Source organism: Phalangium opilio, unplaced genomic scaffold, assembly GCF_054372755.1.
Source record: "Phalangium opilio isolate 3A_F unplaced genomic scaffold, DU_Popi_V2 ptg000329l_1, whole genome shotgun sequence".
NCBI lineage: Eukaryota > Metazoa > Arthropoda > Arachnida > Opiliones > Phalangiidae > Phalangium > Phalangium opilio.
In genome coordinates, this window is record NW_028324226.1 from 7,244,204 (window position 1) to 7,259,802 (window position 15,599).

General features: G+C 38.5%; 1 protein-coding gene across 6 annotated transcripts in view; it reads right to left on the reverse strand.

Annotated features, from left to right (window-relative positions):
- LOC149610608 (potassium voltage-gated channel protein Shaw-like) overlaps nt 1-15,599 on the reverse strand; it is a 519,915-nt gene that overhangs the window by 161,172 nt on the left and 343,144 nt on the right. For all 6 annotated transcript variants that reach the window (XM_089859335.1, XM_089859332.1, XM_089859331.1 and 3 more), the window contains one exon: nt 8,862-9,834. In XM_089859335.1, coding sequence (XP_089715461.1) covers nt 8,862-9,834 — 973 coding nt within the window. The remainder of the gene's footprint in view (nt 1-8,861; nt 9,835-15,599) is intronic.

A 15,599-nucleotide genomic window follows, 5' to 3' on the forward strand; every position in this document is an offset into this window, starting at 1 on the left:
TGCAGTCCATCTTCCTATTAGTCTATACTAAGCCTTTGACCACGCCTCACCAGGCGTCGCTTTACAAGAATCTGTGACGATTCACCTACGTCACTTCATGATAAGCTCTCAGTAACCAGCGAAAAACTTATGTAACGTATCTTATAAACCTATGCTAGTAGCTAAGGTTGAAAACGTTGCAACTGTAAAGTTACTTGAGAAATGAACATAATTTATCCCGGCCTGATGTTTTGGTTACTTTTCTTGGCCGCCATCTTGCAAGATGGCCGCCAACCACACATCACTTGTATAGGTCCTTAACCAGTTTATGAAATATCGGTCCAAGAAAGGTGAAAACGAGTAAATATTATTCAGTATGTTTTCGTTACTGATCAGGCCACCATTTTAAAATATGGCGGAGCATTAAAACCAAAACAATAACAAATTCCTTCTAAATTTATTAATAAAAATATTTTACGCGTGAAAGAGAACGTAAATAAAAGATTTCACTTCATTACAAACGAAATTCAATTAAAACATTGATTTAAGAACGTTCAAATTAGAGAGAAAGCTAAAAACATTTTACGTGTCTTATTATTTTCGTTAATTTGCGCCTTAAATAATTAAATTCATATTTCAAACCAATACTAAAATAATCATTATTCTCTCTTGCAAAAATGTTGACCAGAAAACTTGGCAGAATATATTTCGAACCTTCGAAGCTTTTTAATTGTTTAGCCCCTGCAAGCTGGCTGTCCGAATAGTCCTATTGTAACAGGGAAATTTACCGTACCTAAATTAATGATTTGTTCACCATGGATTGTTTACCAATACAGTTTTGTCAATTGCTTTAGTTTTTTGTTAATCGTTTGTAAAATTTGGGAATACAATTGTTACTGATCTTTAAAGTACGGACAAAACAATTGGATTTTTTACTCCCAAAATTCGAATTGACTATTTTAATTTATTTACTTTATATATTAATTACATTCATTTCAAGGGATTTGAATTAAGAGTTGATTTCAAAATATTTTATTCAAAGATTCATTTGAACTATTTTGACATATCTTTGTGCGAAATATTTTCAATAGATTTCTACGTTAATTCAATGCATTTTCAAGATACGTCTTTTATATCGTTGACATGTATGAATACCTCAAGTCTAGAGTCTAGACTACCAACTAAATCCATATTGATCTTGAGAATCTTCAATCTCGTTTCTTTTTATTTATCCATCGTATTTCCCCTTATCACTCACCTCACCTCTTACGTACTTCCTTCATCTTCTTTTAGCTATCTTGTAAAAGATGCTACTCGTTTTTCAATATCAATATCTACCGAAACTGAACGCTGATAGTCTTGTTATTTTCAAATGCAGTGTTATAAGCTTTGGCTGTAGTATCATCTCCAAGAGAAAAACGTCCGTATAGATTATCATCCTTATAGACAATGCGGCTTTAGGTAGGACGTATAGAACCCGAAAGGGGCGTCAAATATTTCGCTGGGGACGTGTTGGAATCTCTGGGACCGCGAATTTGACAGTTTTTCTCCCAACCCTTACCTACTCAATGAAGGGTCGGATAGTTTCTTCAAACTCCGACAGTCAACACATAGGGTTTCTGATAAGTCTGCCTTAAATTATAGGTTGTGTTCTTTGGGTTGGGTGAAAATGACTGGAAAGTGTTTAAGAATATGTAATCTACAACATTTTATTACAGAGGTATGGGTTCCAAAAATATTGGCCCCTAAAACTAGGAAATAATAATAATAACATTGGGTGAGACATATCAGTGTCTTCATTCTGAGATAGTTATTGAGCTATTATGTAGCTAAAGTGTGCGTACACAGTGGTAAAGTAAAGCTAATTACTCTGCATGTGTTATTACTATTTCCATGTTTTAGGGGCCAATCAATGTTTGGGACCCCATATCTCCGTAACTAAATGTTGTAGACCTCATGTTCTTTGACACTTTCCATTCAGTGTGACCGTAATAACATGTCACCCTTTGATTTATCAGAGACATCCTGTATTTGAGTCTATATTAACAGTTAAAGCAATTGTTACCGTTTGTGTCACCCCTAACATTCTGGATGAGTAATCTTCTACCTACAAATTTTACCATGCCAAAGGTGGAAGCCAATCAGAACTCGTTCATGAGGGCGGAGCTAAGACTAGCCTTTGCTAAGCTTAGAGGGCCAGTCAACTCCACCCCTCGATTATGGGAGCATCTAGTGGCATTTTTTTAAAACTAAACCACAGCCGCGACTTGCTTTAAATCACAAAATTACCCTCAAATACCAACATGTTTATCTTACAAATTTATTATCGAGTTTGAAAACCTTGAAATAACTACATATTTTTGGCAAACATCTTTCGATATTTCCTAAACTATGCTTTTATAAAATTACATCACGTCTTCCTCTATTTCAGATAATAAAATCCCTATTTATTCACAACTTAAATTTCACGAATTTAAATATTGAAAAGGTTCAATCTGCAATTGAACACAAAGTTTTAAATTACGTACAAATGTCCAATCCCTTTCCGTCTCTTCCAAAATATAATGCTAGTTTTGGGGAGTTGCAATGCCGCCCCAATATCTCCCAGAGGAGAGACAACTTTTCAAAACTTTTCGCTCCTTTTACTTTTTGGTTCGTATAAACTGCGCAGTGGATATCTAATATTTTTTGTTTTCCAATTTTATTTCTCATTTTTTTTTCTTTTTCTTTTTGGGGAGTGTGACAAGATTGTCTTTCTTTTTCGACATTTCTTCTTTCGCTTGACTCGTTACCACCATTTTTGGGGGAAATCTATCGGTTTTTAGAAGAGTTTTCAAGTCAAACACCTCAATAAGATTAATGGTGCTGGTAAAATATCTGTCAAAACAAATTTAATTCGGTTCGTGGAGTAGAGTGTTTAGAACTCTTTCTTTCATTCATTTGGTTTTTGCTCAGTGAAAAAAAAATGTCGTTAAATTTTCATCATATCCGTTCTTTGAACCTTAAACAATTAGTTAATTAGGCAATAATGACCCCGATTAATCAGGAAGCTCAAATCATTAAATTTCCTTGACTTGACTCTAATTGATCGATGCACTTTTAAGCTATCAAATAAGCAATTATATTTTTGGTTGAGGAAAGTTATTATTAGACACATTATACAGGGTGTAAGACCTGAGTACAGTGGGCTCTATGGGCGATTTTGAGTCGAACATGTTGTATGACATTTTTCCCTAACGACCATCGTATACAAGTGTATTTTAGTGTTTTAAGGATGGCCCCTTAAGTTTGAGCAAACACTGGGCACCATGCATACAAAGTTTGTCCGTCCGATCGCATTCACTTTCCATGTGACATTGTACAATTTTTAAACAATTCAGAATTTCAAAACTCAAAAACAATAGCTTAACTAATGTATTCACAAACATATGTGATATTACCAGGATTACGAATAGTTATTTTAAATGCCGAACCTCCAGGGGTAAAACTAGTAATGTATTTCCTACGGGCCCCTGTAAAACTCCAACCCGCAATAACTGGTGTACGATATTTTTCATCTTTCTATGTTCTGTGACATTTTGCCCTAAGGCCCACAGTTTGCATTTTGTGATTGAAGTGTTTTACGGTTGGCCCCTTTAATTTAAGTGAGAAAGGCAATGCTAAGTTAACTTAAGGCTCATCAAAATTAGGGCAAATTGTCATTGAATATTTTCTACTCAAAATGGCCCATAGAATCCGTTCTACTACGGTGCTAATCTACTACATTCTGCTAATCCCAGGTTTTGCTATCTTAAAATTAAAGCTCACCAACACTAGCTTATTTAGTGATCTTTATTTGTTGGCAAGACCCTAAATTTATCTTGGTGTAAATACGGTAATTTAAAAGATTAACTGCAGTATTCCATTTTCTCTACTAATTTTCGGAAAATATAATTACCCTAGTAATTATGGTGGTAATTTATTCAGGTAAATTAAGATGTAAATAATTATTGAAAAATGCTGGAAAGTCCTGGTGTTTTGCATTGTTTATAACATTCTTAAATGCAAGGCACGCTGCAATACAGTTCTGTAGGACAAATTTGCAGGCTCTACCTGCAACTCTGTTACTTTCTCTCATGCATAAAAGGTAAAAGCTGAGAACTCTCCTTGGATTTTGATTGAATTTTATAATCTTATTGGCCGTTTTTCTAGGCTAAAATTCTTGCCAAACACGTAAGCGATTAATAACTATTTCTTAACCTCTGTCTCTCCATTCGTGTATTCTGCTTGTCATAAGAAAACTCTCAAGGATATATTCGCCCCAAAAACGATCTTTCGTTTCCTTTCGAGATCAGATATAAACGTATGAAGAGGTTAAACATTTTAAAAACTCAAAATCCCATAAACACAGCTATATAGAGAGTAAAGTATCTTTACACACGAACTGTTGTTTATAAAGGTACCAAATGTACTGAACAAAAAAAAATCTTTCGGCTACGACAGTCACGTCTCTCTTTCCTCTTTTGCTGTGTTTTACCTCACGAAACTGCCCGGACGTCGACCGTCACGTAGACCGGAAATGACGTGTACGTTTTTTAGTATAAAATATTGCCCTGGAAGCCTTTTCCTTCGTCTTCTCTATTAGATTTCCCTCTCTTTTTTCCCTATCTTTATTGTTTGCTTACTCCCCATTTTTTTACGTTCTCTAGTTTATGGCGCAGTAGTTGTATTACGAATTTAAGCAATTTACCCTGGAGTGTTCAACTACATGGTATACCAGTTGCTAATGTAAATATACAAATGGCAAAAACTAACAGGTGATGATTCTCGCATCAGTTCCTTTAAACAGGTGTTTTGAAAGTAACTAACATGATGGTCGTATATTTAATTATTGTCAAACTTATATTTTAAAATTTAAACTTTATGACCAACCATGATCAAATTATATCTCAATATTTCACAAAAATAGTTTTCTCTCGCAATTTTTATCTTACAGTTGATGATATCATAAGTTTATAAGATATGTTCCATAAGTATGACACTACCTATGCTTGGTAATGCTAGAAACTTACTGAGAGATTGTTCGAGAACAACGCAAGAATTGACTACACTAGGTTTTGCAGTCCATCTTCCCATTTAGTTTTTACTAAGCCTTTGACAGCGCCTCACCAGGCGTCGCTTTACGATAATCTATGACGTTTCACCTATAGACGTCACTTCATATCAAGCTCTCAGTAACCAGTGACAAACTTATGGAACATTACTTATGAACTTATGATGATATTTTGGCAAAATCATCTATTTGTGTTTTTCAAACTGTTTTCCCTTCAAACTTCTTCTAAAGTTAGTGAAACTAAGAAGCGTACGTCTAATAGGCCATATCACCTTTTATAGACTTCACTTTGGTCCTTAGCTTAGCTTGACCACCGATGAGCTTTGATAATGGGTGACGTCAGAAATTCACTGTTTAAAGCTAGCTGATAGATGAAACATTATTAATATGGGAAAGGCGAACTCCACGGACTCGCATGATTAAATGTACGCCCTTTAATGGTGAAATCGGATTATAAACGAGTTTTGTACCTTGGATTACGATGCACAAGTCTCATAAAATCCTAGTAAACCGCGTGTACAGCCAAAAGACGAGTATTCTGCCTTTGGTGGTATCGATCTATTATATGTTATATTAAGAGAGAACCACCTTAATCTTCAATTTGTTAGTAACGCTACCTTACTAAACATTATTACTAGCTAATTGATTGTAAACTGTTCAGTGTTACTAACTTTTAGCAGGGAGGAGTTCAAAAGGAGTCGTATTGTGGGGTTAACTAGTAATCTACATCACGAGCATAGACTCCCATAGAAGCAGAAAGGGGGTAAATTGGTTTCTTCTTGTCACGTGGGTTACTTTTTGTATATTGAGCTACTATTTGGGGCCCTCTCTCCAACAGAAAGTGTACAATTCCCAAAAATTTTCATACTAGTTGCGCAACTTGAGCCAATGGACGGTTTTTGTACTTATCAAAACTCTCGATAGAGGATAGTTCGTAGTGCGCGTTTGCAGGAAATCTGATGCCTATTCCCACATGATAAGCGATAACAAAGTATTCTAAATTTCGTCCCCTTTCTCTCTTTGTGGGAGTTTAGAAGTACGGATTGTCAGTCTAAAAAGAGCGTACGATTTCTTCCCTTTTTAACTCCTACCTGCTTTCACTATTATCTAATTTGGCCAGGTCAGTTTTCGAACCTGAGGCCAGCCTCACTGGGTTGTAAAAGATGATTAAGCTTGAAGTGGAAGTAGGTCGTCAAACATTAGACACCTGGAGAATAGGGTTAAAATTAAGGTTCGTCATAAGAGAGGCTAACTTAAAAAATTTCAATATCAGTATTCATAAATGAATGAAATCAACACATGGATGTACTAGGAAGCTCTAGACTACAGCCTCTCACTTGCAGAGAAATTGATTTCGTGGGAATGTATAGGTGTAAGCAAAATGGATGGTATTCGGTTCTCCGCCGCTGCAGTTTCCCTAGCTAGATCGAAAACCCCCAAGTAAACGCTTATAGAGTTTTCCAAGTACGCTGAGCGAGCCCAACAACTAGAAAGGACGTCGAGGGAGCAGAATTTTTCCCTCGGTGGCACGTTCGGGTTTTCCTTTCTCCGGATATATAATCAGGGTTTCCGATTGGCCTGACCCTCCACGCATCGTCTCCTCTCCTTTTCCTGCCATGTCACGGTAGGGCCAACGCCCCCTCTTATTGCAACCTGCTCGAACATTGCCATCATCTTATTTTTCGCCACGATTCCGCGGACAAATTTTCATATCCAAAAATATTCAGAACGCGTTTTGGTGATAGAGGGCGGCTAATACCTCGTGGCTCTATGGGTGATTGTATTCTGTAGGTTGGGTTATTGGAAAACATTTGTTTTTGTGTGGTGCTATGGATTGGGAATAATCTTATTTTCCTTTGTTTATTCAGGAACAAAACACTTCCGTCTGGAGATTACCATATGCCTAAGACATGGTGGTACGAGATTTTGTGGGTTTCACTTGGGAAGCTAATCTAATCTTAGCCGGAACTAATTCTTGTACGGACAAATAAGCAATTTGCGGTTTAGTTTTCCGCCGAGATTTGTATAGTACTGGTGTATGCCAGATTTTAGCCGAATTCTAGTATTATTATTTTTATTTTAATATGGTATCAAATAGTCGAATATTTAAATGATGGCAGAGATGTCGTCAAATAAGTTTATTTCCAGGTTTAATTTTAACCGAAGAGCAGAGTCAATATGGTATCATATTTTCCATACTTTAGAAGTATATACTTCAGTAGGATATTTGTCCCCATATTATAGTGGTGAAAGCCCAATAAGATAGAACGTATGCCCTATTGAATTATAAACTGCAGTATTCGAAAATTTCATTATTGGTAGATAAAATTAAAGAAATTCAATGAAACTTCTAGCATTGCTTTTTAAACCGCTCTAAACTTTTTTTGTGGGAAGTCCACAGTACGTCGTCTGGGACTGTGGAAAGTTTCGAAGCTAGCGAAAGGTTTCACTTTACTGCATCAAATTTTATAATCAAGTGAACAAATTAAAAGCAGAAACATGAGAAATTGCAAGTTGACGAAAAAAACTACATTATGAAGGATTAGCACAACATCTTACACCGTGTATTGCTTGTATACCTAATATCTTGTTTAAAAGTGACGTAATGTCCTATACGATATTTTATACCGTCCAAAGACGACCGTAAAACTTTTGAAAACTTCGATTACTTAAAAATGACCTACTCGAGTAGGTTTTGCGCTTTTGCTTTAAATATTGACCAGGGTTTCTCCCATCTCAACAATCGGTAAAATGCGTGAGTGACTTATCAAGGGGAACAGTCGACCTAAAGTAAGACTGGAGTTTAGGGACAGAAAAAAAAGGCTGCGCTGCGAGGCGTATGACTGTAAAAGAGCTAGCTAAAAGACCTAGTGGTCTCTCGTGTCCGAGATAATTAGTGGGGCGCCTAATGATCCCACCGGAGGGCTGTCATCGACCCTCTAAAACACATACCAACTTTACCTCCAACCCATTTCAACCTTGCTCTGGCGTTTTATTCGACAAGTCGATTTTAGAAGGCAAGTGACTGGTTGGCGGGCCATTACCCCTTTCAAATACTATTGTTTCTTGTTCTTCGTGGAAGAAACGTAACCATTTGTTTCTGGGTACTTTTCGCTTTTAATGATGACTTCAACTTTATGCATGTATTTTTCATTTACTACCTACTTTTCGCTTTTCATACCTCCTATCGACTACCGTCATATTTCTACGACTAACGTATACGTTATCAAAAGTAGATGAAGACGAACTTGTCAAAGGGAACACTTTATTTGATTCTAGGCGCCCCTTGAGAGTTCTAGGAGCTAGACCTTATTGTAAATTAACAATGTTCACTTTTGGGTCAGTCCTGAATGATTTTTGGAAATACCAACATTTAACTTATGTCAGATAAATCCGATCAAAATACCTACGATCAGTTCTGTTTGTATGTTCACTGCTAGATTGAGATGTGAGGTCGTTCTCTTACAAACTTATAGTCTCTAGTAAAATTCACATTGAAATGAATAAAACAGATATAACTTTTTACCGTTATTTATGACAAAGTGAGCTAATTGTAAGTGACGTTTGGGGTGGGGACTAATCACTTTGGATTACTATATTTAATAATCTTAAACGTAGCCGCGCTAACTAGCTATTATTATTCGCTCATTTGTACATAATGGTTAAATGTTCCAGGACGCGATTAGTTGAGAGACAAAACACGCGTTTTAGGGAGTGATTATCGCGACGTTAACTACGCGCCGTAATTGGTATAAATGATCAATTTGAAATGAAAAGCAAAATGACTTACCCATTCTAGGTCCTAGGATATCCTTGGGATTGTTTTGCTTTAACGCGTTCACTCGTCGACCCGTAGGCGGTCCGCCTCCACCGTGACCGGGTCCGCCCGATCCAGGAGGTCCTCCGCCCACCCCTGCTTCGGGATGTCCCGTTCCCGGTCCGCGCACTCGGGGCCCTCTAGGTTGTTCTACGGGTAAAACGCGCCGCCTCTTTTTGGGCAACTTAGCCCGAGCTTGCGTGTGCGAATAAAACATGGCGAAGTTGGACACTATGACGGGAACGGGCAAGGCGATGGTCAGTACGCCGGCCAACGCGCACAGGGCACCAACGAACATGCCGGCGTAAGTTTTGGGGGCCATGTCCCCGTAGCCGACTGTGGTCATGGTGACTAGGGCCCACCACAGACCCAAGGGTATACTGTTGAAGTCGTTATTCGGGTTGGACTGTATCCGCTCGGCGTAATAAACCAGGCTAGCGAAGATGACGATGCCGAGGACCAAGAAGAAAACGAGCAGGATGAGTTCACCGGCACTGGCTTTGAAAGTCTGTATGAGGATTTTTAGTCCCGCCGAATGGCGAGTCAGTTTGAAAAGCCTCATGATGCGGATGATACTGAAAAACTCTAGGATGTCAGCGTTCTCCAGGTGTGACGCGAACTTCTGGAGCGCCAAATCGATGTAGAACGAGAGCGTCGCCGTGAAGTCGATGATGTTGACCGCCCCGCGAATAAAGTCCAGTTTGGAGGGGCACGTGATGAAACGGATCGTGATCTCGAAGGTGAACCAGGCGTTGCAGACGCACTCGATGTAAAAGAAGGCGTCGTGCGGGCTCGTCTGGATCTTGTCCAAAGTCCACGCTTTTGTATTCGCCGACGTGCTCACTGTGATGTTCTTGATGTAGGGCACCCGCATGTTTGGGTGCGTCTTCAGGCAAAAAGACAGGATGGACACGCAGATGAAGAAGACTGACGCCACGCCGACCACCTACGGATAACAATTGAATTAGTTATTTCAACTTAAGGGTCAGTTGATCTAATTTCCTGAATAACATAATAAAAATAGAAAAGTTTATAATTGTAGCTCTCTCAAGCCAGAGAAAGACTATGACACTGTCTTACTCCAATTTTCACCTCTGCCTTGAATAACCTTATGAAAGAGAAGAATAATGTCATTGAGACGTTAGGAAATTAAAATAACAGAGATTAAATTACTGGGTAGGCCTGGCCCTTAAGCTAAAGCACCAAAACCCCCAGGCCTATACACATGTTCACTCCATATATATAAGAGTTTCTGCCGATGTCGGAAAGTTAGATTAACTCGTGTCAGTCGCAGGCCTTCCTATCTCCTTATATCAAAGAGATCTTTTTCTTTATTTTTTACACGATCCTCTATGTTTTTCTTCTTTCCTGAACGTTTTTCGTATTTCCAAAAGTTAGTAGCCTTCTTCGCTTCTATTACACAATCTTTAAAGAGACCCACGATTGTACTATATAAAAAAGAACGAGAGCTGACCAATTTTTGGACTGGTATCAACTGACAGAAACATATAGGGTAAGCTTTCGAGGCATTTTTTTTCCGTGGATACCACCCTTGTTAGTCATAGTTCTCTTGTGTCAAATAAGGCCCAACTTACATCCTTGATGCAACCCTCTAGGGTTTCGATATATGTCCAGAAGAATAATGTACTGAAATACTTCCAATTCTTCTGTTCATCATAACTCAATCTACATATCATAAGTTCATGAGATATGTTTCATAAGTGTGTCACGGGTTACTTAAAGCAAAGCGCGGGTCCAGTGGATCCCCTACAAGTTGACTTACCTTCTGAACTCCGGGTTTGGCTTGGCGAAGGCTAGTGGGCGTGATTTATAAGTACACTTATAAATCCCGCTCACTAATGTCTACTGCCTTCGCCAAGCCAAATCTGGAGTTCGTAAGGAAAGTCAGCTTGTAGGGGATCCATTGGACCCGCGCTTTGCTTTAAAGCTAGTTATGAATTGAGGTAGATTAAAAGTCATATATTCTCTTGGTGAGGCGCTGTCAAAGTTTAGTACAGACTAAATAGTAAGATGGACTGCAATATCGCGTGTAGTCTGTTCTCGCGTCGTTCTCGAACTATAGCTCTCAGTAAGTCTCTACCATTACGAAGTACAGGAAGTGTCATACTTACGGAACATATCTTATAAACTTATGACATATGTAAAACCCCGTATACCACGCTGATAGACTATGGTTAAAGTAAAACGTACTGGTTTTTTGAAATATGGTCATGCATTCCTATAACACGTCGCCTGCATGGTGAGGCCATCATTACAAAATAAATGGGGAAGATGGACTTCAAAGTTTTGACTTTAGTAAATAGGGAAGTGTGCTGAATGTCATATGAAGTATTTGTTGTTATCTAACGGATCCATCAATGGTGCTATAAATTATTATCAGGGATAGATATAATTTTAGAAGAAGGAATGGAGAACGGTTAGTATTTACAACAGCCCAGTGTAGAGCCACTCCTTCCAACATGTAACGAAAATTTTTAATTATCCTATTGGTTCACTTAAACTACGTTTTGATGACGTAGCTGACGGGGACGGCGAAAAATACGTAATAGAGTAATATTTGCTGAGGGGGGTGAGACGTCATTGGTTTTTCAGCCAATGAAATTAACAATCCAACAGATGGAGTCACCTTCTGGTGGCTATAGAGCTCATGTTAAATTCTGCCGCCAAAATGGCGAATGGGCGGAGTTTAATGTCACCCTCCCCGTAACCGATATAACTCTATTCCTTTTTACCTCTGTCGCTACGACCCGCCTCTTTTTTCATAACCCTCCATCCCTTGAAAGGGGGTCCGAGACTTTGACGCGCGCCCAGGTTACTCTGTTCTCCATTCCTTCTTCTAAAATTAAATATTTCCCTGTTATTATTGACCAAATATCGTGTACAAAACCATTTAGCGGTCTAGAAGTAAGACCTTTCAAGATTCGCGCTAAACAAATTCTAAATTTCATTTCCAATTAGGCATTATAACTTATTATAATGCAACTATATTTAGTTTTCAATCATATTTTTGGTAGGCCAAAGTTTTTCTAAATTCTTTTGTGTTGGGATTAAACTTTAACATACGAAGCACTCCTGAGTGTTTTCGTAAGCTTACCGGGCGACACAAGATTGATTGAAACTGTATTACGCGGATATGTCATAGCCCTCCTTCATTACGTGTCTGTCTACTTGAGCTTAAACTTCCCTCTTAAATAGGTTATTACTGAAACGTAAACGAGCAATGTCTGTCGCGTCACCTATATATATACCTTCTAGACGCTGTTCCTTTTCTAAAGCAAATTGAGCTGGGGGTTGTTAGAAATGTCAGATCTCCCTGCAAAATCGTGCAACCCCACTTCGGAGCTTACCCGTATAACTAAAAGCGAAACACGGCCGCCAAGTTGTTTCTTTTAAAAACTCCCGCGACGTACTTGACGTCTTTTTAAGACCAAAGGTGTTTCTGACAACCCCCAAGCGGTACGCTACACAACCGTACAAGTACTCGCTCAGACCTAACTAAGCCTGTTTCAAAAGAGTTCCTTGTCTACATTTTTTTCTCGAACGTTATTTCACAAAACAACGAACACTAGAGGGACTAGTAACCTCCAAACTAGGTCCAATCCAAATTCTTTGAAACGAACATTGTTGTAAGATTCATGGTTAGTGATATTGATAAGGCCATATCAGGGAGGAGCAGAAATAGAGACTTACTGTTGGGTGAAGTAGTATTCTATATGATAAACCTGAACAGTGAGATGACAGGGGTCGAAGAGGGTTAAATTGGTCCCTTCTTGTCACGTGGGTTACTGTTTGTATATAGACCCCAGGGGCGAGGCCACCATTGGGGTATCTTCCCTCTTGCCAGGAAGTAACGCTAGAGGCAGTGCGAGTTTCCTAGTCTCCTGCGTAGCTTCTTGGCGAGAGGGAGAATACCCTAATGGTGGCCTCGCCCTGGGTGTTGGTTTTTCGGTATGTAATTTCCTAAATGGTCTATTGACTTAATATTATGTGGCCTCCCTCCAACACAAAATGTACTATTTAATTTTTTTACGAAGGGGAAAGTTCGTAGTGCGAGTTAGCGGTAACGCTGATGCTGCTTGTCACGTGATAAGTGGTAACCATGTTTTCCAACATCTCCCTTTCTCCCGTTGTGGGATGTCAGTCTAAAAGGCGCGTGCAATTCAACTTCAGTATACTTCGCCCTGGCCAAATGTAACAAGATCATTTTAACAAAAACCGCCTTGTTCAAATCCATTCTGCGAGTCATTTATCTATGGTTACTCCATACAGATTTCGAAGGATAGGAGCCTTTTTAAATTTTAAAATTTCAGTACTTCGGTTTTGTTTCTTGACGAGGATAAAAGCTTTCCGTGTCGCGGTTGAGAGATAATTGCTCGAAGACTCTCTCCCCAAATACCACAGTGTCTTGTTTTAGACTAAATGGAGTACCGTTAATTTTTAAATGGAAAGACTCGGTTTGTCTTTATTTTGCGAAGTTTTTTTGCATTCTTTTTTTAACATCCTTTCTAAATTATTTGTTGGTAGTTCATGACTGTGAACTTTGCGAAGGATTTTCATTTATTTATATTTTTCATGTTTCCAAAGCATCTTATGGAAAATGGGAAATGTATATAAAAGGTTTTGAACACAATAAAAAACGTATTCCTAAACTGAGGAAATAATTTAGTTTTAAAGAAAAATTAAGTTTGGAACTTTTCAAATAACGTTATAATGTTTTTCCATGGCTTAGATAATGTGAATTTTCTTTAATGAATACACAGAGTTTCGTGGTTAAGATTAAATATATGTGTAGGCCTATATACTTGTAATTGGTTTTTAGCCACGAGTGTGAAAGACATACTGGCTTTTATTATGATTATGATCTGTGAGTGTGTATATTTGTGGTTTATGTGTGGATATTGGATAAACGAAAAGATCTTTTTAGCTAGGTGTGGTAAGAACTTAATGTAGGCCTACCCCAACCGTTTTCCATCTCGAATATTACCTAAGCGAGTTAAAAAAACATGAGTACTGTAGCACATACGAAACTAACACGTCCTCCCTACCCTTAACCACACCTAGCTAATAAGGAAATGTTTTTGCGTGACTTGTTTATTTATCATCAACTTGCTTGAATTATTCACGTTTCCTTTAAAGGTTAGGGGAAAAAGGCTTATTTTTCTGTTAAACTTAAACAAACTTTTAATCTAATTTAGATTATCAGATAAGTAAGAAATTAAACTATATATCACGCTCGTCATGTATAATTTAACCAAATAGCGTAAAACGTGCAGTTGTTCTGGAGGTTAGGAACGTATATATGCGTATTATTTCTTTATAAGGAAACCATTCCTTTTCCCAAAAGATAAGACTATACAACATTTCTCTTATAATTCATCTCTTGCGCCTATGTTTTGGCATCCTGTCAACCGGGCTTGTAGGAATATAGTCTATGTAGACGTGCCATTGTTTATCTCTTCCAGAATTCCAAGTGGGAGTAGTTTCATTTCTTAAAGGATCAGTATCATGGAAATAACGTTCAATTATTACTGAATGCCACCTTTAAAAGTGAGACAAGTAGACGAATTGAATTATATTTAATTTAGCCGGTTTCAAATTCGTAGCTTAAATACAGACAAGCATAATCATATGGCCATGGTGGCCACTTAACGAAATAATTGAATTCAACTGAAGATGGAGCCATTTAGAGAACTTGGCCTCCATCTCTAGAGTTGCATCAGTGTCACGTATGAGAAGGAGCTGGGAGAGTAAGTCCCCTTTTCAAAACCGGTATCAGAATTCCGCACACGCACAATCGGCGCAAGAGAGAGGGAAAAAAATGAGAGAAGTTTGTTTACGGCTAGTATCCTTAACGGATCAGGGGACGTCTGGCTCCTCGGCTGTGCGCTGAGCTAGGTGCGCGTGAGAGAGATACTGAGCAGTGCCGTTATAGTTACCTTCCCTCTTTGACTCTCCTTCTTACACGTTCTCCTGGTTGCATCTTGGCAATTTTATTATTTTACCTCTAATGGCTTCTACGCTCACGATTTTGTGTAACTGTTATATGAATTTGTGTGTAGAGCTACTATTGTGGTAAATCGGAACAGGCGATGAAAGTTCGGTTTTGGAATAAAAGAGTGAGAAAACTCGACCTTCCACAAATTCGCTCCCACATAAACCCAAGCACGCCGTTTTCTATAGAGTAATTTGTTTCCTATATATGGCAACGTCATAGGCCTCCATCTCTTACTTTAGTGATACCCCCCTTTTTGGGGCGAATAGTATTCTCTATTTCAAAGTTGCCCCCAATGCAGGGGATACACAGTTCACTCCCCTCCCTACCCATATTACTCGCGTCACTGCTCCCATACCCTTGATTGAACTGTAATTGCTAACACTGGTTTCGAAAAAGATTTACTCAAAATAACTTCATAAATTTAATTTGTTGTCCGAAGCTTTCATTGTATTCTTTTAGAACCTCTTGTTAACCAAACGGTGTGTTTTGACGAGACTTGTTCTTTAATCTTTAACATTTGTGCTGGTAGTAGAGACCTTATAGCCCCCGCTTTTGCCTTTGATCGGTGTGTAGTCGCGTTAGGCCTTAGCGACTAAGCTCCATCGATCGGAGAATAGCGAAGCTCGGCTTACCTTCTAGTTCCACAGCTTTTAGCGTTAGCTGTGACTCAACATCGGGGCTATAGTTACTGTTTT